Here is a 24829-nt window from a genome sequence, read left to right on the forward strand (position 1 = left end):
AATCCTTGACAGACCTTAACGATACTATGCTGATTGGCCTACACTTCTAGATCACGTCATGATGTACCATAGTGCTGAAATGCCATGTTTATTTATTTAATTGATTTATACAAATTCTTACAGTGCTCAAGTAGGGCGTTATTGTAGGCCATCATTTTCTTTTGTTTTCTTTTTTTACTGTTGCGAGAACAGTAACGGAGGGGGGGGGGGGTTCTTTCTTTAACTGTGCAGATTGTATTTTGTACAAAAAATAAGCCAAATCCTGCTGGTGTATGGATCAAAGTGAACCATATCAACCCACCCAATAGGAGAGCACTTTCCAAACAGTGTGACTGAGCCAGCATGGAAGTGTCATTGCAAGTTGTATTGCTCATTTTGTTGATGCCTTCAATTGTGCTCAAGAAAAAAGTGTGATAGTACAAGGAAGGCTGCTGATGCTTTCAAGAGGACAAGCATAACAGTGCCTCTAATTGCCAATGTTCTCATGGCTTTTATACTGAAATCACATGGAACTGCTTTTCAAAGTTATTTTCAACAAAACTTTTGGACCCCAAACTGCATCAAATGAAGTGTTTCAATTTGAAAGAAGTGATATCCCAATACTGATTTTCTGCATAATTTTCGTTACTAATTGCAGTAAAGCTGCTCTAGCTGACGTGTAAAACATACCATCTAGTAGGTTGGATAGTGTTGCATTTTGGTCTTATATAAAGTTTGTGTTTTTCTCAAATTCTGTTTCATTAGCTTACTCATTTCAAAATAAAACAAACTAAAAAAAAGTGATAACTGATTGTCTATGCTATGTCAAACAGTATTGTTTATATGCTCCTCTTGATTGCACTTAGTTTTGTGCCTTATGCATATTTTCCCCTGCTCCCCCTCCCCTACAACACTAAATTATGTTGTCACATTTTCATACATGTCAGAATGTGAGATAGTTCAGCAATAATTTTTCTTGCCTTGTGGACCGGGTTCAGAAACATGACAGACTATGGAAACACCATGGAAGACTGGTGGTACAAATCTAAAAAAATGAAAACCTTACAATAACAGCCGTGCTTTCTTGTTTGTGCAGGTGTTGTTCATTTTTTTCCATGAATATATACATGATAATATATGTTGCCTGTATATACTTGCTGTCCTTTTGCGGGACAACAGGCCCGGTAGCGGAAGTTCAACGTTGGGGCGGAGGTCTGGTGTGCCAGTCTACAACAACACCAGGAGTGCCTCCGGTGAGTTTGCGTTTGACATGTCAACATTTCGCTTCCTCCTTTGTTAACATTGGCCTTGTGGCTAATTTCAAGCGATGATCAAGATTCAGTTTCTTATCTGTAGCAATGAGAATAACTTGCATGGATTTTTAAAGGGGAACTAAAGAGACACACCAAATCATCCTATACAGGTAGGACCTTCCCATAAAGCTCTCATAATGCTTTTCCTTTTTGCAAGGAGAGGTTGGTATACGTTGGCAGTTTTTATGCTGAAAAATTTTTTTAAAGTTCCAAAGTTTAATCATTGCTTTCTTTTGGGCACAATGCCTTTATTGACAAAAGTTGAAGTAGACTCAAGCAGTTGCGGTCAAAACGCATGGCGCTGCAGGAGAACTAATGTAGGGATGACAAAAGTAGTGCCGCCATGCATTCTTAGTTTTCTCATGTATTCACAGTTTATCAGGCTTCGATGAAGGCAAGACTCGCGTGTTTGGTATTCTGTGATTAACTACCAGTCTAGCTTAACTTAGCTGTATATTTATTTAGTTTCTGTTTCTATTTTTGGCGTTCCTGCTTCATTTCTTTGTGTTTTGTTTGTTTGTTTGCATCTTTGGTTGCCTTATTTTAGTTTTGTTTTGCTTCGTTTTCCTTATTTTTTTTGTGTAATCTTTTTTCTTAGTCCGATCCAATAGCGCCATTGACTTGGGGGCAGCAAGAAGGGCACGAGCACGTGCTTTCACCACAGCACAAAACAGAGGCATAGGAGCGTCGCTGCGTAAGTGTCCTTGTATACTTCAGTGGCCATCTGAGGAACACTCTCCGCAGGGTTGCATCTGCAGTCGTCTGTAGGTGTTTTGGTGTGTTGCGACGCCATTGATTCAAGCACACGAGGGTTCGGACCCTCTTGCACGTAGCCCTGTGTGGCTTAGCTATGTCGGGGGAAAGAAAATCATGGTAGTTAGCAAATACCAAGTCGTGGCGCCCTTAAGGTTCCTCAGCAAAGGCAAGACACCACTTCGCACTCTTCCTATTCACCTCTTCAGTTACCTCTTCCTGTTATTCTCGCATCATCTTTTTTTGCGTTCTTTACTTATGCTGTCCTGTCTCCATTTAGCTTCCTTTTGCTTCCTAATTTTCTTGTGGTGAGGGTTGACACTGTGTGACGAGTCTGTTTTTGGCTCTGAGCATAAAGTTTTATAGTAGCTGTGTATAGTCATTGTGCATAAATCCACTTTCCTCTCTTTGGGCTCCATGGGGAGCAACCACCATCACTACAGAAAGAAATGCTGTTCTCACGAATAAAGACTTGCCTCCTCCCTCCAAAAGTGACACTCCGATAATGGGGTCTGGCCAATGCAACTGAAATTTTGCCTTGTGAAACAGTGATATTGTAGCCACTTTGACAAATGAAATGCCAATGCAAGAAATGTTTCCTTTCCTGATTGCGAAAGTGACTCGTGAATCCTTTAAATTTAACTGCAAAGCAAGCATGAACACTGGTGGCCCCATTTTAATAGTGATTGGAGTAAGGAACTCAGAAAAATGAACAGAAATCGCAAAGCATATTGTTTCTGTTACACTCCGCCACTTCCTCAACCACCGCAAAAGTTACGGTCGAGCACATCCGACATTTACAACACATCCAGCAGAAAACTTTTGAAAAGTACTGACGAAAAAAACTTGAGGACCAAAGTGTGCTGATGGCATTACCTGAGGAACACTGGGTGTGGGAACACCTCTAGTTGCGGCATCAACACGCACTGCTTTTTGGGGCTCATTTTTTTGTTATTCTGTATACTCTGCTTTTCGTCTCCTGCTGCAAAGGCCCGATTAGAAGCTGCGTTATCTGAAGATCACCTCTTTGCATAAGTTTCAAGTTATTTCACTGCACCGCCACATTCTTTTTGATGTACTGGCTCTTTCATACCCTTAAACCTGAGAGGTGCTCTGGTTCGTTGTTATGACTTTCTATATTTTATTGGAGGTATATGCAGCAGCATTGAGTAATGTTTTGTCCAATATTTTCAATGAGGCACCTCCTGCTGTGTCAGCTTCACTTTTTATAGCAAAAATTGACGTGTTGTACTGTTGTAGATTCAAATGTGCACAAGAAGAAAGCGACCAAGTTCAGGCTTCAAAACGTACTAGGGGCTACAAGCTAAATTTCTGACAGGTCACATTTCAGTATAATCATGCAGGGGAGCTGTTGTAAACAGATTTTCTTTCCCTGTATGTGTTTTAACTTATGCTCAGAAGACATGGTGTGCCAATGTAAAAAGAGAACATTGGATATTTTTTTAAAGCTGTATATTTTTCATGTTTGTCCAGAAATTATATAAATGTTTTATTGGAAGAAACTTAAAGGGACACTAAAGCGAAACAACAAATCAGTTACAGCTAATAAAGCATTGTTTGAGAACACTGCAGGTAGTCATTTCAAAATAATAGTTTGATTATTAGAGGAGAAAATGAAGGTCGAAGTATCAGTATTTGAATTTCACGCCAAAACCCCGACGCTGGTACGTCAGTGTGACGTCAGCGATTCCAAAGTATGTTTTCGCATTTGGGCCACATCAGCTGAGTAAAGGTTCCAGAAACTTGCCATGTTGAATATTTCGTTCCTTTAGAACACAATGTAGTCAATCTGTACGGCTATATAATTAAGTAGGCCCTAGAAGATGCCATCAAAATCCATGAAGTCACAGCGACCAGGTGCCAGGGGCGTCGTCACCCGTCTTTCGTTCTTGCGCTTTTTCTGGCTTACCAAGCGTCTTATCGTGGTAAGAGTGGTGTTTTTGGTGTAGTAGAGTAGTAGAGAGGCAATTTACTGATCCAGAAGAAATCATTTTTCTCTTTAGTGTCCCTTTAAAGCGAAAAAAACTATATGGCAAATAGAAGGGAGAGTGGCTTAGACTTTTATGTTTAGAGGAATCACTTCAAACGCAAACTAAGTGTTCCCTTTTGTATTGCTGCCATGTGTTTACCTTGGGCCACACTTAGAGGTGAACTCCCAGCATGGCAAGGTGACAGATCTCATGCAGAAAGTACATCTTATGATCCTTTCACTTTGTTTTCTTATTTACCCTTTTGTTTTGTGGGTCGTAGCTGTGGGTTTCTGTTGCTGTTCTGAAGCTCACATTCTTCCTCACTTTGACTCCCTGCTTGATTTTTCAGCTCGTCCAGGAACAAAACGAGCTGACACCGTGTCAAGCACGATAGCATCGCCGGAGCGAATTAGTCGAAGTCGAACGAAGGGTGTTTCCCAGTCACAGCGTAAGTGACATTTGGCCTCTTTACTCAGCCTAAATAAATTGTGTTGTATTATTAAGGCAGCTCTGGGAGGTAATTGCTTACGGTTATAAGTTTCTGCGTGCTTGGCCTCAACTTATGTCTAGAAAACTGTATTTATCTTATGACATCAGAAATGTGAAGCTGCACTCTCCAACATTGATTAGTAGTTGAAAAGTTAATGATCGCTTTAGTTGTATAATCAGAGGGGTGTCAGAGGTAAAAATACCCACCACGGTAGCTTATGGCGTTGCGCTGCTGAGCTCGAGGTTGCAAGCTCAATTGCAGTTGCCAGAGACGCATTTTTATGGGGTCAACATGCAAAACCACTCGTGTACTTAGATTTAGGTGCATGTTAAGGACACCCCATGGGTCAAGGTTAACCTGGAGTCATCCACTACACCATGTCTCATACAGTGGAACCCCGTTCATACGTTTTTCACCGGACCGGGGGAAAAAAACGTAACAGCCGGGAAAACGCAACAGTGAGGAAAGCTCCGAAAATGAATGAAAAAAAGAGCAGCTTCAACTATAGACAATTTATTTCCACAGAGTGCGCTTAGGACTTTAAAAAGCCTAGAATGATGGCTTGCCGTTTCTTTCGCTCGGTAGAAATCGCCACACGTTTCTCAATAGCCTGGAAGGCCGAATTGCTGTCAGCGTCGCTGTGAGGTGCGACGTATCTGCAGAGGAGGTCCAGAGCCGCGACGGCTTCTCCAAAGCTAGGATTTGGCCACTGCCCGGCATCATGCGGCTCGTGCTCCTCGTCGTCACCGCACCACGGCAATGGCAACGGACGAAGGAATATCCGCGGGAAATTTTGCCCTCTTTGGCGTAATCATGCTAACCCGCTAACGACTGTTTAGTATTGCTGCGGAGCGCGCGCGTCCGAGCAGCCCGGTTGCGCGCGGCGCGGCGTGGGAGAAATGTAAACAAGAGAGGAGAGCTGTCCCGGTAGGCGGAGCAACGCCACGAGCAACGCCAACTTCCGGTTTCACTTTTACTTCACAAAGAGTGACGCGAGGGCCTCTCCCGAGTTTCCTTCCTCCGTGAGTCGACCCGTCCAACAACCATGCGGTGACCCTAATCACAGTGATGATAGTGAGAGCATTTTTCACGAATGGCCACTTAGTGCGGCCTCTCGAACTGGCGTGCGGCTTTTTGCAGCCAGTTCCATAGCCGAGCCCAGCCAAAACTCGTCAAAAGCCAAAATGGCGGTTGGAGCGCGTTGCCTACTTCAGCCCAGGCGGGTTCGGGGTGCTAAGTTGCGACGTATCATGCGGGAACGTTTTCACAGCTACGACGTAACAGCGGGGTTCCTTATACATTGAATCCTATGGAAGCTATGCCGGGACCGGATGAAAACGACGTAGCAGCCGGGAAAACGCAGCAGTGAGGAACGTAACAGCGGGGTTCTACTGTAATCAGATCGTGGTTCTGGCACGTAAACTTCCAGAATTTAATTAAGTGGAAATAAATGGAAGGTTTTTCTGTCATTCAATAGTGCAAAAGAAGCCAACTCATTTCCTCGTAATCCGCATATGTTTTTAAAAAAGAAAAAAAAATGTTTGCCTTGGAATAAAATCGATATACGTACAGCTTGAAGAGGTACAAAGGCTCCCTGTCAGTCGAATTTTGTTAAATATTGAATTCCATAAGGGCAGAGCAGGTTAATGGCCTTTGTCTACTTCACATCTATTCACAGCACTTTTTGTTGAGCTAAGCTTCCTATGTGGTTGAAATAACGCGTTATATGAACATGCTCTGTGCGAGCCCAAGAGGTGTAGCGAGTAAGTGAAAATTTGCCTACTTCCTGCTTAGGTAGAAGGCAAATCTTCACTCCACGAAACACCTTCAGACTTCTGGACTTCCACCGGACTATTTTTGCATGTTCAGTGCAAGCAATGTGCATGTGTTTCAAGCTGGGGGTACGCACAATGTGGGCTGTGCAGCAAGCAGCAGGTCTGGCTCACCTACATCACGGCTGAGCTACGCTACGTACTCGGCTACGCACACAGACAGCACAGGACGGGTCCGCCGAAAATCCGGCATTCCCACACCAGTAGGCACAAGCCGCGAGGGAAGCCCTACACGGCCTACTGGAACAACCCCTGGGATGACAGGGAGTGAGTAGTGGCATGTTCTCATCTGTAGGGAGACTGCACGATGCAGTGAGGTACTTTGCATGCAAGGTCGATATGCAGCCTGGCTGTCTGTTCGCTTACTGTAAACACTCGTGTATAATGAGAGTTCTGAAAGGCTTACTGTCAGGATATTTTCGACTTCACTATTTTTCTTTAATCAAGTATCTAAACTTCTAAACACCTAAAAATTACTGGCAATCAATTAATAAGGACATGTAATTTCCCCTGTGCTGTCCTTAATGTCCTTGTTTGTTAGCTTCTTAAGATATGACTAATAAAAATCGGGCCCTCAGTTTCCTTTCTTCTTGTTTCTTACGTAGCAAGGCCTCGAATTCACTAGCATTGATGCCTTCAGGTGGCATATGTGGGTTTATTTACCAGTTGCCTTCACCCCCCAGAAAACGCATCCATGTGATGCCTGCGGCAGAAAGGATCTTCCACATCCGCCATCTAGGCCATGAGTGGTGGCTCTGGCTAACACTTCCAAGTTTAGTTCTAGTAGATAAACGTAAATACACCAGAATGTGGATGGGAAAACGGCTCCGTGGTAACTGAATTGGTAAGAGCAACACACACGTCATGTAAAGACGTATGTTTGTGCCCAACCTGCAGCCAGTTGTTTTTTCATCCACTTTCATTTCCATTAATTTATCAGTTTAATTCAATTAATTAATTACATTAATGTCCTCTATGCTGTCCTTGGTGTCTTTGTTTGTTAGCTTCTTCTGATATGGCAAGCGTCGGTGCATCCTAAGTATTTTAATATAATGTGTTAACTTTAGCCATTCCAGTTTTGTTGCTACTTTGTCATGACGTATGAACAGCAGCTTTGTTGAATAGCAGCTGTCCATGCCTGGCAATGTTGAGACTTCTAGCCACAGCAGCAAGCTGCGGCAATGCAGGCAAGGTTACTTTGATGGTCACATTTCAGCACTCGCAGCAACAGGCCTGCAACATTTGAAATATTTAGGGCTCCTTAATTATGACGGCATGTCAGTTGCCAGGTCAATCCTTTCACTAGAGCGTAAATTTAGGCTAATCGGTTGTTAGTGAATATTGTGTACTACTTGCTGTTAACTTGTGGAAAACTGTTTGGCAAACTAAGCAACGTTTGAATTCTATATTATCAGAGTGCAAGTATAATGTAAAGAAATGCAAGCAAGACAATCTAGTTCACTGTTGTGCATGGTGTCGGTGTGCTCCGGTGTTTTGAGAAATGCCGTGTTGTTAAAGAAAGCAAAAGGACAAAGGACAAGGGAAAATAATCAAATTATCGAATCAGGTTCGATTCAGATTTGGCAAGCAATGTGGGATCACCCCTTCTTTCTTCTTGACAAGAAAAAAAAATCAGGGCTGTGTATGGTCTCCTCTAAGTTTGTCCCTCGTTTTATGCACTAGTATATGATTCCATTGACATTCTGACACCATCAAAAGTAGATAATAAAGGTCCGGGTATAGGCTGTTACATGTAATGACTTCAGAAGTAAAACATATCTGCTTACAATATTGCATACTATGCATTCCGCTGCATCGCTATCTTTTCCATGTTTCCAGTGTACGAGCGTCGTCTCAGTGGAGGTACAAGGCGACCTTTTGTTGGTGCTGGGGAGCGGTATCACCCAACTACCATCACAAGTGAGTTTGCAATAGACCTTGACTGTTGTTCTAGCACTTCAGTTGCAGACCACATAGGTTCTCATGCATGGAAGAGGCATTCTAAATGTTCATCTGCAGTAGGCAAGTTGAATCAATTCGGCACTTAAAGGGACACTAAAAGTTGAAGTGATGGATTGATGGTAGAGAATGTTTAAGGCGTCAATGTTATTGCAAACAAATCTTTAGTATAATTGAGGAATTAACGTAAGTGCTGGACACGATTTGAGACTTCCTCGGCATATTCAAGTACTAGCCTGATGATGTAGGAACTCCTCGCAATTGTCACTAGTACTCAGCCACTTATAATGCAATGCGACAATTTTTTTTATTATAACTCGAGAGAAAATGCTACGTGCTACAATTCTTAGAAAAAAGAACTCATTGACATTACCATTAAGAACACTACGACAGATGGTAAAAAATCTTTTGCTTGACTCCGCGTCGCCTGTGCTTTGTTTTGGTAGTTTCTGTATTGGGTAGTGTTGCGCTTGTTTTCCTGGCTCGTGAAGCTCATAACAAAAAGGTAACCACATGCACACTCGACTCAAGCGACGAGCGATGCTGTAGACAGACCCTATCGTACTGCCGCATCTTGCTGTGAGACATCTAGAAAAAAAAGCAATTTAATTTCATCATCTGAATCGATACAATTGTATGCCCGTAAAAAAATCTGAAACATACCGTGAGGCCAACATTTTAACCAGAGGGTACTAGATGTAGTTTAAATGTGCCATCATTGCTAGTAACAATGCACTCTGTGCTGCCAGCAATAAATTACGTGACACCATCTATCAGCTAGGAGTCAAAACACTTTGGTGACTCCATGACCTCCGAGGCTGTTGCACGAAAGCAATCTCGGATGCTCTTTTTAGTACAAAATATGAATAAGTGAAGACTAATTTTACCATTTATTTCTTGCCATCACGAAGGAAAGCAAGTAGCAAGAGTGCATACGGATCCATGTGGGTGCACCGGTTGCTATCACGTTACGCAATCATGTGGCTACGTGCAGGTCGCCACGTAGACTTGCCGGCAAAAAGCAATATTTCTGCTAGCAGCAGATAATTCCGCATCCATGTGATGTCTTGAGATGCTGCCGGTTGCGTTCTTCACTTGATTTCTGGCCGAGCTTTTGTGTTCTACGCAAAAAGGAAAGAAAGAATAAAATATAGATCATGCTTTTGGGTGCTGCATTGCTCACTGATGGCAGCAAAGGGCGGTAATGGCTCTTGGGACTAGGGGTAGCGTTTAGACCAGAGGTCTTCCAGGCACAGGGATGACTACATCCAGTGTGTGTCGTCAAGGAGTGGTGAACAGCCACACTTGTGTTGAAGACACGTGTGTTGAAAAGGTACAGCAATCAGATGGCCAGAGAAATCTGAGACGTTTTCAATGTGTCGGTTAGGAGTAACCTGTGTTAGTTCCCCCTCCATAGCACTCTGTGATAAAGAACTTAAGTTCCTTAGAAGTTAATCAATTTGGCCTGTGTCCACCATGTTATGGTTATCTTTATTTTGTTTAATGTTATTGACTCATGCGCAGCATGAGTTGACCGACGATGACTCTCCTTCCCTTCTTCTTTCACTCTCTTTATGCCCGTTGCGATATACTTGCGCAGGCTCCAATACAGGTGTTATCGGCAGTCAGCGCTCGTCCTGTGTCCTCCCTTGTCCGTGTTTTTCGGCGCTGTTTTAAATATGAATGATCCGTACCAACTAGCTCGCACCCAAACCCTTCTGACTCAGCACCTCTCTCTGCACCAAAGGCCCGCTTTTAAAATATTCTTCTTCCCTAGTTCCCTACACAAGGGTATTTGATGGCGTTGTTGTAGCCAATCAGAGGCATTGTACACAGAACTCCACCGCTGATATCCAACCTTTCAAACAAGGACGAGGCAATCCGGAAACAGATATCATGTGCGCTCCTTCCAAGAAACAGTTCACGTTCCCTCCACGAAAGTCGTCGATTGGATGCCTTGTTCTCCATGACAGTCATCCTGTCAGGGTCAGGAGATTACTGTTCGCACTTGTTACCGCTTCTATGGAGGGCGGCGGATGCTGTCTCTTCCAAGTGAGCCACTTGTTTGCCCATCACGGTCGGTGTCGGGACCTGTTGACGGGTAGGTGGGTGCCAGTGAAGGGGGCTGGTTCGGGGGAAGCACTCAAAGAATGTGCACTGCCGATTTGGGGCACAACATGGCATATGCAATGTCACAACTCCTTGCTCCTGAGTGGCAAATTTCAATGGTGCTAGAGGAATGCGGACCCTTCACACACAATTTTCCATTAAACTAAATGTTTCTTTGGCATGAAACATGCACTGCATTGTTTTGGGAATGGTATTTTAACAGTCCACCTTGACATATTTGTCTTTAATATATCTTTCAGCAGGGGTTTTTGCCATGACCTCAAGAGGCTCTAACCTTGCTCTGCAGTACCCGGTGCTTGCTGAACCGAGTGCTCCAAGCACTCGGTGCGTTGAATACTCTGGCAGCTACTGCGCTTTGCATGCAAGCGCTCAGTGCGGTGAATACTCTGGCAGCAACTGCACATAGCATGGCTGTGGTGTGCCCTATTTTGAAAGCGATCTGCATCGAGGACAGAGTCTAGGTGCGACGGCAGCGCATACCAGCCTGCGTGCTGCGTTCTCGCCGCTCAGTTTGCATTGAAGCGATACATGGCACACAGGTCACTTTGCTCACTGCTGATGCTGTGCTTCCTCACATCAGCATTTTGTCAGAGTGGCCACTGTCATTGAGTGCGATGTGTTCATTTGCCTGTGCACGCTTACACCATGCTTATTAAATTACGTAGTATGTAAATGTTTGCAAGTTTATACAGTACAGCTGATAAAACTGCTATTCTTACTTAGCTGTGTGCACATTTGATATTGCAATCGATGGTTTGCATTTCAGGTAAAAGTGCAACTTTTTTAGACATGGTCATGGAAAAGGAAAGTCGCTAGGAATTTTACCCTGCATAACAAATGCATTCCTCAACTTTGTGCATGTTTTACGGGTAAAAAAGGGCATTCATTATTTGAGTAAATGCAATATTGAGGCAAGAATTTCAGACCGAAATCACCGCACAGGCTGGCAGTGGGTCAGTGCTATCAGTGTTTCCGCATAGGGAGGGGCATTATGCCGATGCTAGCATGATGAGCGGCGTCAGAGCCAGCAGTGACATGAGCGTGAGGGGCTGTTTGGGAATGCCCTGGCATGATGAGCGGCATCAGAGCCAGCTGTGGAAGAGGACGACGATGAACGCACGAGCAGTGGCATACGCGCGGTTGCACCGACGCTGATGCTTAACCCGGGTGCCAGGTGCCTAAGAGCTGTGCTCAAAAATTGCAAAGTGATGGCACCAATTGTCAAAAGCATAAAGTACTTTCCATCATCCCTTGCTCACTAGGTATTTGGAAAAGGTATGCTTCAGGTTGGTATATGCGCATTTGTTGCTCTGGATATGCAGTGAAGCACAGAGTAAAGTATTGCTGTAGCAGAACATGTTACACGGGTTAGCAGTTGCTCATGAGTAATTTCAATACATATAATGAAGCCAGAGCAATAGCTTTGTTACAATTTCTTTTTGTGGAACTTCACTTAACTCTTTCCTTGCCGCTAGAAATATTATTTTCTGTGCTTTGTTGTTTTAACATTTCACTTCATGAGCTAGCAGTTGCAACATTTACTGTGATACATAAAATAATAGCCTGATCACTGGTGTTTGAATGGATGTAAAGCAGCAGTAATTGTTCAGACAATTCTTGAGAATTGGTATGTAAAATTTCAAATAAGCATCTCAATAATCTGAACTGTAAGAACATGTGTGCCTGGTATAAGTTGCCAAATTTTTGCAAGTCAGACCTTGCAAAAAAAAATCATTGCACAGATTTATTAGCATCAAATACTGGCCATGTGATGCCCATGCTATGCAAGAAACCAGTAGCTTTGCAAATGTGAGAGCAGGTAAGTTCCTGTTGTTGAGGGAGCATTTGTTTTTGCTCATTGCAGCAGGCACATGGTTCCTGTTTTGGTGCATTCGCCAAGCAATGGTTGTCAGGCCAGGGAGCATGCGGAAGCCTCCTCATACTTGATTATTCCTGTCGATCAGCTTTTCTGGGCAAGCAAAATGGTGTAGTGTGCGTTCAGCTGGTGCTGGAGCCTCCACATGCATTGTTCAGTTCCTGTACAGTAATGTGGAATGTTGCACATTATTGTACAGTAATGAATAAGGGATCTTGAACAGGCGGTGTTCAAAATGTAAGAGACTAGACTGCTTGACAAGCTTCGGTCGAAGGTTGGTCTGTGATCGACTCTGTGATCTTGTGTGCCTGAAAACTCCACAAGATGGGAAGGAATGCTTGTAATAACTTCTATGTGTGCTGTCGAAACACTGATGGATAAAATGAACACACGGTGGAACAATAAATTTGCACTTGATATTAATCGAACACAATTATCAAAATAGCACGAACTCACGAGCACCTACCATTGTTTCAGATATCGTTAAAACAGCCTATATGTGAGGTCAGAAAATTGGACAGCATGACAGAAGCCTCTGGGTATTCACTGATGCTGTCATTTAAAAATTGGGTTGCTGAGTCGACCTTATTTGCGTTGTTTTATTGAGAAAGTGTTAGGAGCACTGGAGTCCAATTTTGACTATAGCTGCAGTCAGTTTTATTTTTCTTGACTCCCCAATCTGCTAAAAATTACCAAAGTCATCAATAGTTTAGTCGTCAACTTCATTCGTCATTTCAGGCAGTACAGTGGCATTGCTAGCAGGAAAATTCCAACAGATATGTTTAACATCATGTGCAAAAACTGTAGATAAAATTGATTTCTTTTTATAGGCTTCGTAACAAAAGAGTTAAGTAGGCAGGGATTATGGGCTTCTGTGAATGTACATTGCTCATGGATTCAAATGTGATAATTGAACCGCGTGTGGCAGGCGTTTTTTGCACTACCGGTGAGCGCTAGAAGGTCAAATGCACTTGCGCTAAGTCATGAAGGCTCTCGCTTTCATCGTGTTCCACATTGCGCACCATCTGGGTTTCCCCAGCACCCAGCAATGACTCAAAAAAGCACCAGCAGCCACAAGCTCTGAGTATCACCATTGAATTGCTAAGTGCTGTACATGGCCGGAGATGGTAATGCACCGATTCACAAAATGAGACCATGGTGTTTATTAAATTTCTTTGTTGTGAAAACATGTCTCCAGGCCACTATTCTTGTTTAGGACAATACTTGTACTTCCTGCACCTCTAAGCCTTCAGTATGTTCTCTTGTCCTATTCCATATTCTCTGTGAACAACAGCTGGCGCTCCATTGATGGCACAGCAGATACTGCAACAGAGTAAAGAGGCAGAGGCTGCTGTGGCGGATGCTTTGGAATGTTGGGTAAGCAAACCTGGTCATTCCTCACTCTTTCCCTTTACATAGCACGTGAGGATACTGGGTTTACTAAAGATGGATTATTGCTTCCTTGTCGTGCAACAGTGTGGCGAGAAATGATGCACTCCTCTTTTCATTATGTGCTTGCTTTCCTATTCTAACATTTGTTAGAATAGCATATCACTGTCGTGCCATTATAAAACTAGCTTCCTCTTTAGCAAGAACTACATAAACTCTTAAAACGGGACCATGTCCCCTTTCACTGTACATATTAGTGTTACGCACACAAGCCTCAACAGGTCCTGTGCACCTTTAAAGTTTTGTACTCTTTTTTTCAGATACATATACTTCCAAGAGAAAAGTTTAAACTGGAATCACCTGAGTGTTCTAAGCTGTGTTCACCATTCTCCTCCACAGAACACTCCTCCAAGGAAGAACCGCTACAACGCCTTCGACGATCAATCGGATGAGAGTGAAACGTCTAGTGTCTGCTCGGACCGCTCATTCAGTTCCTACAACAGAGGTGGTTATGAGGTGCGCACTTCTGTGGTTGCTCAGTAATACATGCTCTATACTGCTTGTGGATGTGTTCATGATTCTTGATATGTGTTTAACACCCAAAGGTATTTAATCAGTTAAAATAATTGGTATGGTTATTTAATACCAAATAGAGAAACTTCTCAAAAAAGTGCACTGTAGGTTTCTTTGTCCTGTTACATTCAGAACATGCTTTTGATTATAATGTGAGGTGCTCTTTCTTCAGCAAGTAATTCTGGAAAAACTCATATTCATGTAAATGCAGTGCATAATAGAACACTAACTTGAAAAGTACCTGTCCACAAATTCTGTGACATTCTATTGTGCAGGTCAACCAGTTCATGCACACTGAATTTGATGTCCCTAAACCTGATTGCTCCAGAATGTAGCTCTCGTCAGCACTCAGACCTCCCTTCTCAGGGATAGATGCAAAATGGCACTTCATTTCCTGTGATGTTTTCTGCCCACGTGCCCACATTATTTCATTTCCCTACCGGGCAGCATCAGGCTGGAATGGCCTGCCTTCCCCACAAGTTTAATCTGTCGGTTAGTTGCCTCTCTATGAACCTGCAAAGGCTAAAAGAACTAGCATTACAATAAACAGCGGCTTGTAACATCGTCTCTTACATGAAGCTTATTATGTAAGGGGTGAGTTTACATGTATCTGTTTGAATTTTACGTGTGTACTTGCAGGGCCACATCCCACTACAAGATGTGCCAAGCATCTTGAAGCATCTTTCCAGTATCCACTGGTCAGACCGCAAAGAGGGCTTGCTGGGCCTGCTGTCAGTGCTGCGGTCGGGGCGCACCCTCTCTCTGCCTGACCTCAAGAAAGTCACCGACATGTTCACCAAGATGTTCATGGACCCACACACCAAGGTGTGCATGGGGACCTTCTCTGCTGGCTTTTCCGAGCAGTTGCTTTATCCCTACTCACCAGTTCCTAGCAGCTATGACATGCTTTTGAATGTGACGTTTTGAGTTCAATTCTGGCAGCATTCCAGTCGAGACTCAACGTAGATGTCAAGCAAAATTATGACACACCATTAGTGCAAATAATCTGGAATCGTTCAGTACAGCGTTAGTAATAGCCTGAAGGTTGTACAGTGAAACCTTGGTGATACAATCATGGCTGGTACAAATTTTGGGGTGATACAAATTTGTACAATTCCCCGGCCGAAGCGTGTTGTATACTATGAGCCACATTTCGAGGGATGTCCCGAATGCATTCCCTGCCAGTTCGGGTGATATGAATAAGAGAGGGCTGCGATGGCCACAACTGCAGGCAGCAAAGTGGCGAGGAGGCTGCACCAAGCACGCTGAGGTGGGTCGGCAGGTGAACAGTTTCCATGTTCGCAGCATGGGGGAAGGCCAGCAGAAGGCAGCCGAAAGCACAGCAACAACTGCGCACACTGTACTGTAAGGGTTGGGGTCGGGCATGAAATAAATGGTAGCTGGCCCATGCCGTCGTCCAACTCATCGATGCTGAGGACATTATTGAAGGGAGAGACTTGTTCTCATCGAGAACGAGGAATATGGGATTTATTTTCAGTATCTACATGAAGGGTGGAGACCGTTACAGTTCATCAGTCTAGCATGACTGAAAGAGAATGCACAGTCAGCAGCCGCACAACGGCTGCTTAAAAACACTGTCCTCCCTAGATCCCTAGGTGAGGGAAAACGGCCGTTCAACTTTCGACCAATGGGAGCGTCCAAAGTCTCCTTTGAAGGGGGAGTGTTTACACACTCACTTCCGGACAGGTTTCACTGGACACACCGAGGGGAGAGGGTTCTCGCAGACAGGGGCCTTGCCCCGAGCAGGCGCCTCTTCATCCCAGAGCTGATCCTGCAGTCAGTGGCTGCCATGTCTGTCCATTGACTGTGACGACTTCTGGGGCCCGTGAGATGGCACCTCAAAACATCCTTTTCCTGGAATTCTCTTGCTCCAAACAAACCGTGAAGGCTGACTTTCAGGCAGCAGTGTACATATTATGCTACCCCCCACCTACACCATTGCCAGCAAGATAGCGGAGGCTAGCAGGAAGCTGTGCACAGTGTGTGCCATGGAAACTTTGTGGTGGATTCCCAGCCATTGGTGCATACTAAAGAATGAAGGGGCGCACGGCACTGCAAGCACTATATTAACATTTAACTGCCACAGCACAGTGACTTAACAACATTTGTGGCCTCACACAGTGATGCAAATTTAGAGATGCCCTTCCTAGAACAGTAACAAACAATGACAGCTCTGCGAGCGCCTACAAAAACATCACTGAAGGAAGATCCACTGCCTGCAGGCTTGTTGCATGCATGCCAAGCACTTGGGCACAAGGCCTACACAAATATTGCACTTAAAGGACCCCTCACCAGGTCTGGCCATTTTGAGCTGACAAGCGCAAAGCATATAATGCACACTAACGGGCTTGTTTGCAAAGTATTACATCACTATGCGCCACGGAAGGTCTAAAATTTCAATCCGAACGCCGTTCTCCCTTTCCCTTGCGGCGACCGCACTCCGAGCCAGACAGTGACGTACTTGTCCCTGTGCATGCATAGTCAGGTCTGCAGTATGACGTCGCTCGTGGTGACACGTGTCTTCGAGAATTTTTCAAGGCAACGTCTGTTATTTGTGCGATCTGCTGCATGAGTGGACGAATTGAAGTTTAGAGAAATAATAAAACGCACAAAGGGAATGTCTGCGTGTTTTTTATTTTACTTTGCACCGAAGCAAAAGATGTACTTCCGCTTCGTCTGCTTGTTCCCACTGTTATGCAGTCACACGCGCAGGTACCGAAACTATGCCATTTTCTACCGTGTTCCAGTGCAGGATCATGCTCTACGATCCGCTTGTTCTGCCTCAGTATTCGTGTAGCACTGAATTATACAGCTAGTCATGTGTCCTGCACAGCGCGCAACATCGTGCGCTATGCGAAATGAGACAATCGCGACAGCTGGTGCGCAATGCTGTCAGCGGAAGTGCACAGCACCGCACAAAAAAGGAAAGAAAAAAAAAAGCAAGGAGAAAAAATATATAGGCAGGGCCCATGACATACGCGTCACACGATCCTCGTGGTCCAGTATCGGAGAACGCAGGGAAGGGATTTCGCTTGCGGAGGCTAGACGGGGCGAGTAGAGAATGTCTCACTTGGCAGTGGAGCCCGCCTGCTGAAATCATGGGTTCACGGCACTGAAATATTGCTATCTCGGCTATTAATGAGCCGATTTGAAAAATTTTTGCGGCAGAGCACTCCCTAGAGGGCACGTAACAACTTCCAGCATATAACCGAAATTTGCAATGGGGCCTGGTGAGGAGCCTTTTAAGCCAGATGTACTTGTGCACTGGCATGCACATAAGGAAAGAAGACTGAATAACACTGTGGAATACCAATACAAACAGGTTGCCCAGTGTGTAAATCGGCCGCTGCGGCTACCACCAGGCACTCGCTGTGCAAGTGCCCCAAGTACGCAGCCCTCCGACGAAAGCACCAAGGCGAGTGACCAGCTACGAAGAGTGGATCCATTCCTCAGCAGAGGCCAGCAGTGTCCTGCATGTGCTGTATGCCTTTGCTGCTTGCTGCAGAATCGGGCATTCCCTGCATGATGCAACCGTGCGGGGGAGCATTTCTTGGTATATAGTAGCTGGCCCTGTCGACATCTCCCAATTCCCCAACCCCATTACCCTTAGTAGGCTGTTGAGCCATCCACATAGGTTTTCTCATATCATATATGAGAACTACGTGACGTGCACAGCAAGTAAGATTCCAACTGTCACCTTTGCTGCAATAGTCATTTAGCTGTTGATTATGTCCTTCATATTGGTTAAATCTTTTACAAAGTTATGCCATACATATAAAAAATGAAGCTTTGTCCTCTTGTAGGTACATTATTTTAATTAGGGGTGTGCAATTATTCAAAACTTTCGATTAACGAATCTAATAGTGACTATTTGTAAATGCACATTTTTTGAATACTTTTAGAAAATTTCAAAATTTCAACTGCGCCCAAATAAACATAAACGTAAAACATAAACTCACATTGTACATGAGAACTTGCGTAGCGGAGCAGGCTACGTCACTTGTGTAGCCATGCTTTACAGACTATACAACCATAATTCGCCTTCTCTGAAGTGCCCTGTGCATGCTAAGAGACTTGTTTGCTTGTGCTCCATTTGCCCTTTTGCCCTTTTAACAAACACCTCCAATTTTAATTCACCATGGTCTGAGGGTATGTGGCACTAGCTAGCAATGATTTATATTAGTTCAGTAACTGCACTGCTTTTCCATCATTTTTGAGTACCATTAAACATACCATGGTACGTGCTACATGTTTGTGTAGGTGTTAATTGCTATTGCCTTGCAAACAATTCAACCTACAGTAGGTTGTGTTCACAGAAATACAAGATGCTCTTCACTCTTGTACCAGGTGTTCACACTGTTCTTGGAAGCCTTGGGGGAGCTGATTCATGTCCATAGTGCGGATTTGCATAGCTGGCTGTATGTTCTGCTGACCCGTCTCTTCATCAAGACGGGAACCGACCTTTTAAGTTCGCTGCAAACAAAGATACAGAAGATCCTCTCCATAATTCGGTAATAATGCAGTTAACTGCCTTTGTTTTTCTTTTGCCTTATTTGTGCTTCAGATTTCGCTTTCGCACTTGCCGTATTTTATTCAGGTTATACAAGAACCTTTTCCTTGAAGCAGCTCCTCAAGGAAAAGATAGTCATTGTTGTAACATTGTGTGTGTTGGTGGGCCATGATAACTTATGCGTTCAGGTTTCCAGTTACTTCAGAAAAAATTTTGAGAGTGCTTTATTGGCAAAAAGTTTGGCAAGATTTTAATAAATGTAACTTCTATACTGTTTCTTATTCCATAATGTAGTTATCACATTTGTCAACACTTCGATTAATATTGCAAGGCTTTCGTAAACTGATTCAGAAAACATTACGTAGCTTGAGGCAGTTCTTGCCTTTGTGTGTCAAGCATATCTGCATGTCACTCATGCATATCGGACTGAATTCCAATTAGGTAGGTGTTTTCAACAACAGTAGACGGCCCTGTACATTATCAGAATGTGTCAAGTAGAATTTACCACACAAGGAATGTTGCTCTTGTGCAAGTAGTTTCCTGGCCATTTCGAGTTGCACTCATTCCAAGATATTCAAGGTATTACAGCCGAACCTCTATATATCGAACAGCGCGGTGATGCGAAAGTTTTTGATTTAGCCAGAATTTGACATATATAAAATCGCGTAAAATACTCTTTAAAAAAACTTCTGCAAATCAATCAATGAACCAAGGGCACGATTGGGAATCGTTCAGAGCGCGCATTTAATGGGCCGCGCACAACTGGCCTAGGTCGCGGCAACTTCGTCAGTCGCACGAAGTCCGCACGGCCTAGGCCAATCGCACGCAGCGCAACAGAACGCGCGGTTTGCACAACGATCCCAGATTGCGCCCCAATCATTCCGCAGTAAATACTCACTTGAAGCTTCACACAAAGTATTTATTTCGCTGAAAGTACTGCAGCAATGTAGCCTGCTTCTTATTGGCAATCGCGTGCTTAAGCACGGAGTCCTCAACATAGTCTTCACAATCCACAAGCGATAGGCCAGTGCCCTCTATTGCGCCGCAGTAGCGGCGTAGTAGGGCCAAAGCAGCTTCAGCCTCAGTTCAAGTCGGGAGCGAGGCAACATCAGCGCTTGCGAGATCAACCTCAGCAGCATCTTTGTTTGGCCCCTACTTCTGCTGCGATCTCCACGTCCGTCAATCGAAGCATTTTGAAACTCTGTCAATACCAAAAAAGTATTAAGGGGCGTCTGCCAAGGCGTCTGTGAGTGAGCGGAATGAGCGCGCACTGTCGCGCGTCTTTGTGGATGCAAATCGCCAGTCCTCGCAAGGTGCAGCAGGCGCAGAGTGCGACACTGAGGTCAGTGCACCAAATGCAATGCCAACGTTGTGCAATGTGTCGTTGACGTTTTCAAACTAGCCAAGCCGCTGCATACATACGTCGCTACGTTCAAATGGCACCGTCGGCGCGATCAATGTGTGCAGCTATAGTACGCAGCAGTCGGGAACATCTGTCGTGCCACCGCTATCTTCGAGGGTGTTGCGATAAAGCTCACCACCTGTCAACAGAGCACACAGGGTCTGAACTGGCAGAGTTCGATATATCCGTTTTACGTCCGACCTCGAAATAAAAAAATAAAAATTCATGCGATTTTCCAGGTGCTACAGAAAGTGTGCGGTATACGCAATAATTCTACATATCAGTCTTCGTTATATAGAGGTTCGGCTACGTTGCAAATGTTCAGTATGCTTTCTGTCATGTGGAACTTCATTCAAATGCTAAATGGGACTTGAGACACTTGCTTCATTCTGATGCAGTGCTGCGTTTTTACCTTAGGGCAGGGCTTTATGTCTGCAGCTATATGCCATAAAAATTTTATACATAGAAGTCATAGTAAAAAAGAAAGCAGTCACAAAGGAATTATGTTGAGGTAAATGTGCTACATGTTTACTTTTGCTGTAAAGCATGTTGCATTGTTCGGAAATATGCTTGTCAGACATCAACCAAAGTTGCAAAGTTGGCATTTCATGGCATTTCAAGCAAAGTGGACATTTCACACCAACTTTGCATTGCTCATTTGTTTGTTTCTTTTCATCCTCCATGCACAGAGAGTGCTTTCCCCATGGCGAACAATTTCAGGCAGTAGTGAGGTACATCACTGATCCAACACAGACTCCTAACATCAAGGTTGGTTCCACTTCTTTTACTTCCTCTTTAACTTTTACGAATGTTAAATTCTGACAGTTTGCCACAGTGCACTTTGCACTATCTGCATAAGTGGATTGAACTTTAAATTCGTATTTTGCCTTGGATGCATGGATGAGTGCTTTACCATGAGATATCTTAAAAAAGTGATATGCAAACAAAATAAATCTGAAATATTAGTGAGAACAAAGTGGGCAGTTAGCACTCTCTTTAAAGTTAGGAAAAGGAAGCTTTCACAAACGTATACCAATTCCAGCAACTTGTACGTCAAAGACAGTGAAGCTGTATAAGGAAGTTCTCACACTCTTCCGAAATTCTGGGGGTCTGTTTTGCCGTAGCACCAATTCCACCCAAGACTTTGCAAATGCTTCACTATATCCAGTCCAGTTTCTTTAATATACCCAAGCCTTTCCACATGCTTCACTGTATCCAACCTTTGTATGGAAAAGTGCGTTTTGCCTGTAAAATATATTTTTTGTAAACTGTGCATACGCATACTCATAAGAGCAGATGCTAAAATTAATGTTAGCCAAAAGGTCTAGATGCAATACCCACAAAACGTTTGTCAATTTTTGCCCCTCCCTAGCTGATCTCCAACATGGAGCAGGTGAAACATGGCACGAGAAACAAAAGCTCTGTATTATTGCTAAAATAAAACATGCAAAGAAGTTGTCTGAGTGACGTATATGCAAGGTAACTTCTATTATATAAAAATCTATAGTGACATCTTCAAAGCAAATTCAAGGCTGTGATGTTGGCTGCATTGATGGCTGTTCTGTGATTGACATTTGATTCCAACCACACCACTACACAGAAGCCGTCGAAAGCTTTCACTGTCACTGCATGAAGACCATTCCAGAACTCCCTTTAACATTCTTTCTGCAAAAGCACTGATCAGCATACTCAAATGTGCTAAATTAACAGCCCCTTCTCTGGTTTTGATCTTTGGTTTTTCATCAGCTAAGATGTCATCTCTTCTACTTGAGGATGTTGTTCAGGTATATGAGTACACCTTAAACAAAAATCAATGCTGGTTGTTTCATCAAGTATTGGTCAATTACAGTTTGAAAAATGATGGGGCTCTGTTGCTTTAACACATGCATGTGCATCCCAGTTTGCTACTTAATATATGTACCACTATGGTGGCAGTATACTAATTTTCCCTAGTTGGTGTATAAAATACCTCTAGCATTTTTTTTTTTACACAGATAGCATAAGTTGGACAGGACATTTTAATCTGTTGCTGAGCCCTTCCTTGACGCCTTTCTTCTCAGGTCAAGATCACAATTCTGCGGTATTTGATGTCTCTGCTCCAAGCGATGGACTCTGGGGACTTGCTGGTCAACACTCCCGAGACACACTCCATGGTTGCCAAGATCTTCTCCTGGATACGTGATCAAAAGAGTCCTGAACTTAAGAGGGTCAGTGTTTCATACCTGTGGATTTTCTTTGCTTGCACAAGAAATACTTGGAACACCAGGGCGATTCTCTGGAATTTCGAAAAGAGGTGTTATGTAACTTAAAAAAAATGGTGTACGCAGACTTGTCTACCTTGGTAGTTAACACACAATCAAGTGGTGGAACCATCTTTCACCACTATGGTGAAAGGCGTGTTTCGGAGAGGTAACTGGTTACACCAGCATGTAATTGCTGTATAATCATTCTTTAATGGTTTTGCCATATACGACCGGTTTTGTCAATTGTAACAAAACACTCAATGTTTGCAAACATGGCATTATACTGTGCACACTGCAGAATGCTTCCTTTGTGCAAGACTTGAACATGGAAATCAGTCAGCACTTTTCATGGAACAGCTAAACACGTGCTCCTATTTATACTCCTACTTATGCGACACTCGTTATACAGTGAAACCTTGTTAAAGCATAGTTGGCCGGAGCTCGGAAAAAGTATGTACTAAGCGATAGGACTGCTTAACCAAAATGACGTGAGGTCGCCCACTTACCTGTCAAAAATGGAACTATGAGAGAGCGTGATGAAAGAGTGCAAAACATGCAGACAAAACTCTGTTATCTTCGTTTGATGCTGCGGTGGGCTAGCAGTGACGACGGCGGCCTCAAACTCGCCTAAGTTACGAGCTAGCTTTTCCGCCAGCCCCTTCTCAGTAAATACCTGCATGAAGCTGACGTAATGCACATCATCTGCCACTGTCGTTAGGTGACACTTTGGCAATAACAGAGGCAACGATTGAAAAGTTGAACCTAGTAGCCGCCGAATTTTCGTGGTCGCAGCAGCACTGCCGAGCAATTTCTCCTTCGCATTCCGAATGCCACACACCGTAGTCAACGGTAGATCCCTCTCGCGGGCCAGTACCGACTTCTTCGTGCCACATTCAGTAGCACAAACAATGTCCAATTTTTCTGATATGCTGAGCACCCGGTTTTTGACCTAGTTTGCACGACGCCACAACATGGGCCATAACGCTCTCCTACTCTTGGAAGGCCCCGAAATGATGTTGATGTTAATGTGGCTTCACCCCTCTAAATGCCCTCTGCATTTGCGCTTGGTAGCCGATCGAATTTCTGAGGCTGGTTGCTCCGCCGGGCCGACGTACCGCCGTGATTTAGCTTCGAAAAGTGGAAATGCTACGTGTTAACTGATACGTATACAATAAGCTGGTATGGTTTATGCGGTTACAAAACGCATTATGTTCAATGGCCTCTGAGTCAGGGATTTGGCTTTACTGCTTCTCAAATGAAACTACTGTTTTAAGCGGGTGCGTTTTAAAGAGGTTTTACGGTCTGCCTGCTCACCCACAAGTGCTGTATGCTTAGTTGTGGTAAAACAGGTATGTGGACCTTTTCCGCTCAATGCAGTTACTTTCTCAAGATTTCCATCAAGTCTGATGTACTGAGCACAGGTGGACGTGAATACCGCAATTGCAACATGTTCTTTAAAGCAGTAATGAAGTTCTTCAGCACATACTGGCTAATAACTAGTACTAGCAACTATTACACAGTTACTGATCTGTTTCTGCTCATTAAACATTACCAGTAAAGATATTTACACTACATTACCTTAAAAATTTCAAGCTCTTAACATTTCAAGCAAGCGGTATAACAGTTGAATGTCATTTCTTCGGAAAGTCGTAAGTCAACATTTTTACAAAGAAAAATAATAGAAAATGTTTGCAAGTACGAACAATTAGAAATAAAACCACCGCAAAAACATACAGGCATACATTTGCGATGCCTATGTTACACATTAGTATCGAGCTGACACTTGCTGTGGTGGCTCGGTTTCTATGGTGTTCTGGTGTTGAGCTCAGGGTCGCAGGTTCAATTTCTGACTGCAGCAGCCACATATTAATCGGGGCAAAAAGCAAAAAATCTTATGTGGTTAGATTTAGGTGCATGTTAGAGAACTAAATCAATTTGGAGCCACCCCACTATGGTGTCCTTTGTAGCAGCAGTGTTGCTTTGGAACATTAAATCCAATCAATCAATCAGTAGTTATCTGAGTCAACTGGCATTTAATATTTTACAATACTATCTGCAACAGACAAGGCACTCCTATTTTTGTTCCATGATTACTTGGGTAGCGATTTCTGAAGCAAGCTTTCGTTAGCTTTTGGCTAAGCCTTTATGCAGTAGAATGCAGTCACTATGGACATTGTTCTTTCAGACAATATTCCATGTGCTTTAGTTTTAGACAGTGCAATGCAAGAACTACCAGCAGTTACATGTTGTAATTTACCTGATGCCTCTCTTCACAGCATGCCCAGGAAGTTATTGTGTCCATATTCAAGCTGAGGCCAGCAGAAATCAATGGGTTACTCAGCAGACTTGACCCTGACAACCAGGTAAA

The 24829-nt window shown here is 43.7% G+C and overlaps 1 protein-coding gene across 7 annotated transcripts in view; it reads left to right on the forward strand.

Moving 5' to 3' along the window:
* chb (CLIP-associating protein) overlaps positions 1-24829 on the forward strand; it is a 217110-nt gene that overhangs the window by 161553 nt on the left and 30728 nt on the right. For 6 of the 7 annotated variants that reach the window (XM_075692191.1, XM_075692193.1, XM_075692192.1 and 3 more), the window contains 12 exons: positions 1159-1232; positions 1891-1986; positions 4386-4484; positions 6452-6625; positions 8198-8278; positions 13618-13700; positions 14112-14228; positions 14925-15110; positions 18654-18817; positions 20908-20986; positions 22279-22425; positions 24738-24824. In XM_075692191.1, the coding sequence (XP_075548306.1) occupies positions 1159-1232; positions 1891-1986; positions 4386-4484; positions 6452-6625; positions 8198-8278; positions 13618-13700; positions 14112-14228; positions 14925-15110; positions 18654-18817; positions 20908-20986; positions 22279-22425; positions 24738-24824 (1387 nt within the window). The remainder of the gene's footprint in view (positions 1-1158; positions 1233-1890; positions 1987-4385; positions 4485-6451; positions 6626-8197; positions 8279-13617; positions 13701-14111; positions 14229-14924; positions 15111-18653; positions 18818-20907; positions 20987-22278; positions 22426-24737; positions 24825-24829) is intronic. The other variant, XM_075692195.1, reaches the window with a different exon arrangement.

The sequence above is a fragment of the Dermacentor variabilis genome, chromosome 5 (assembly GCF_050947875.1).
Source record: "Dermacentor variabilis isolate Ectoservices chromosome 5, ASM5094787v1, whole genome shotgun sequence".
Taxonomy (NCBI): domain Eukaryota; kingdom Metazoa; phylum Arthropoda; class Arachnida; order Ixodida; family Ixodidae; genus Dermacentor; species Dermacentor variabilis.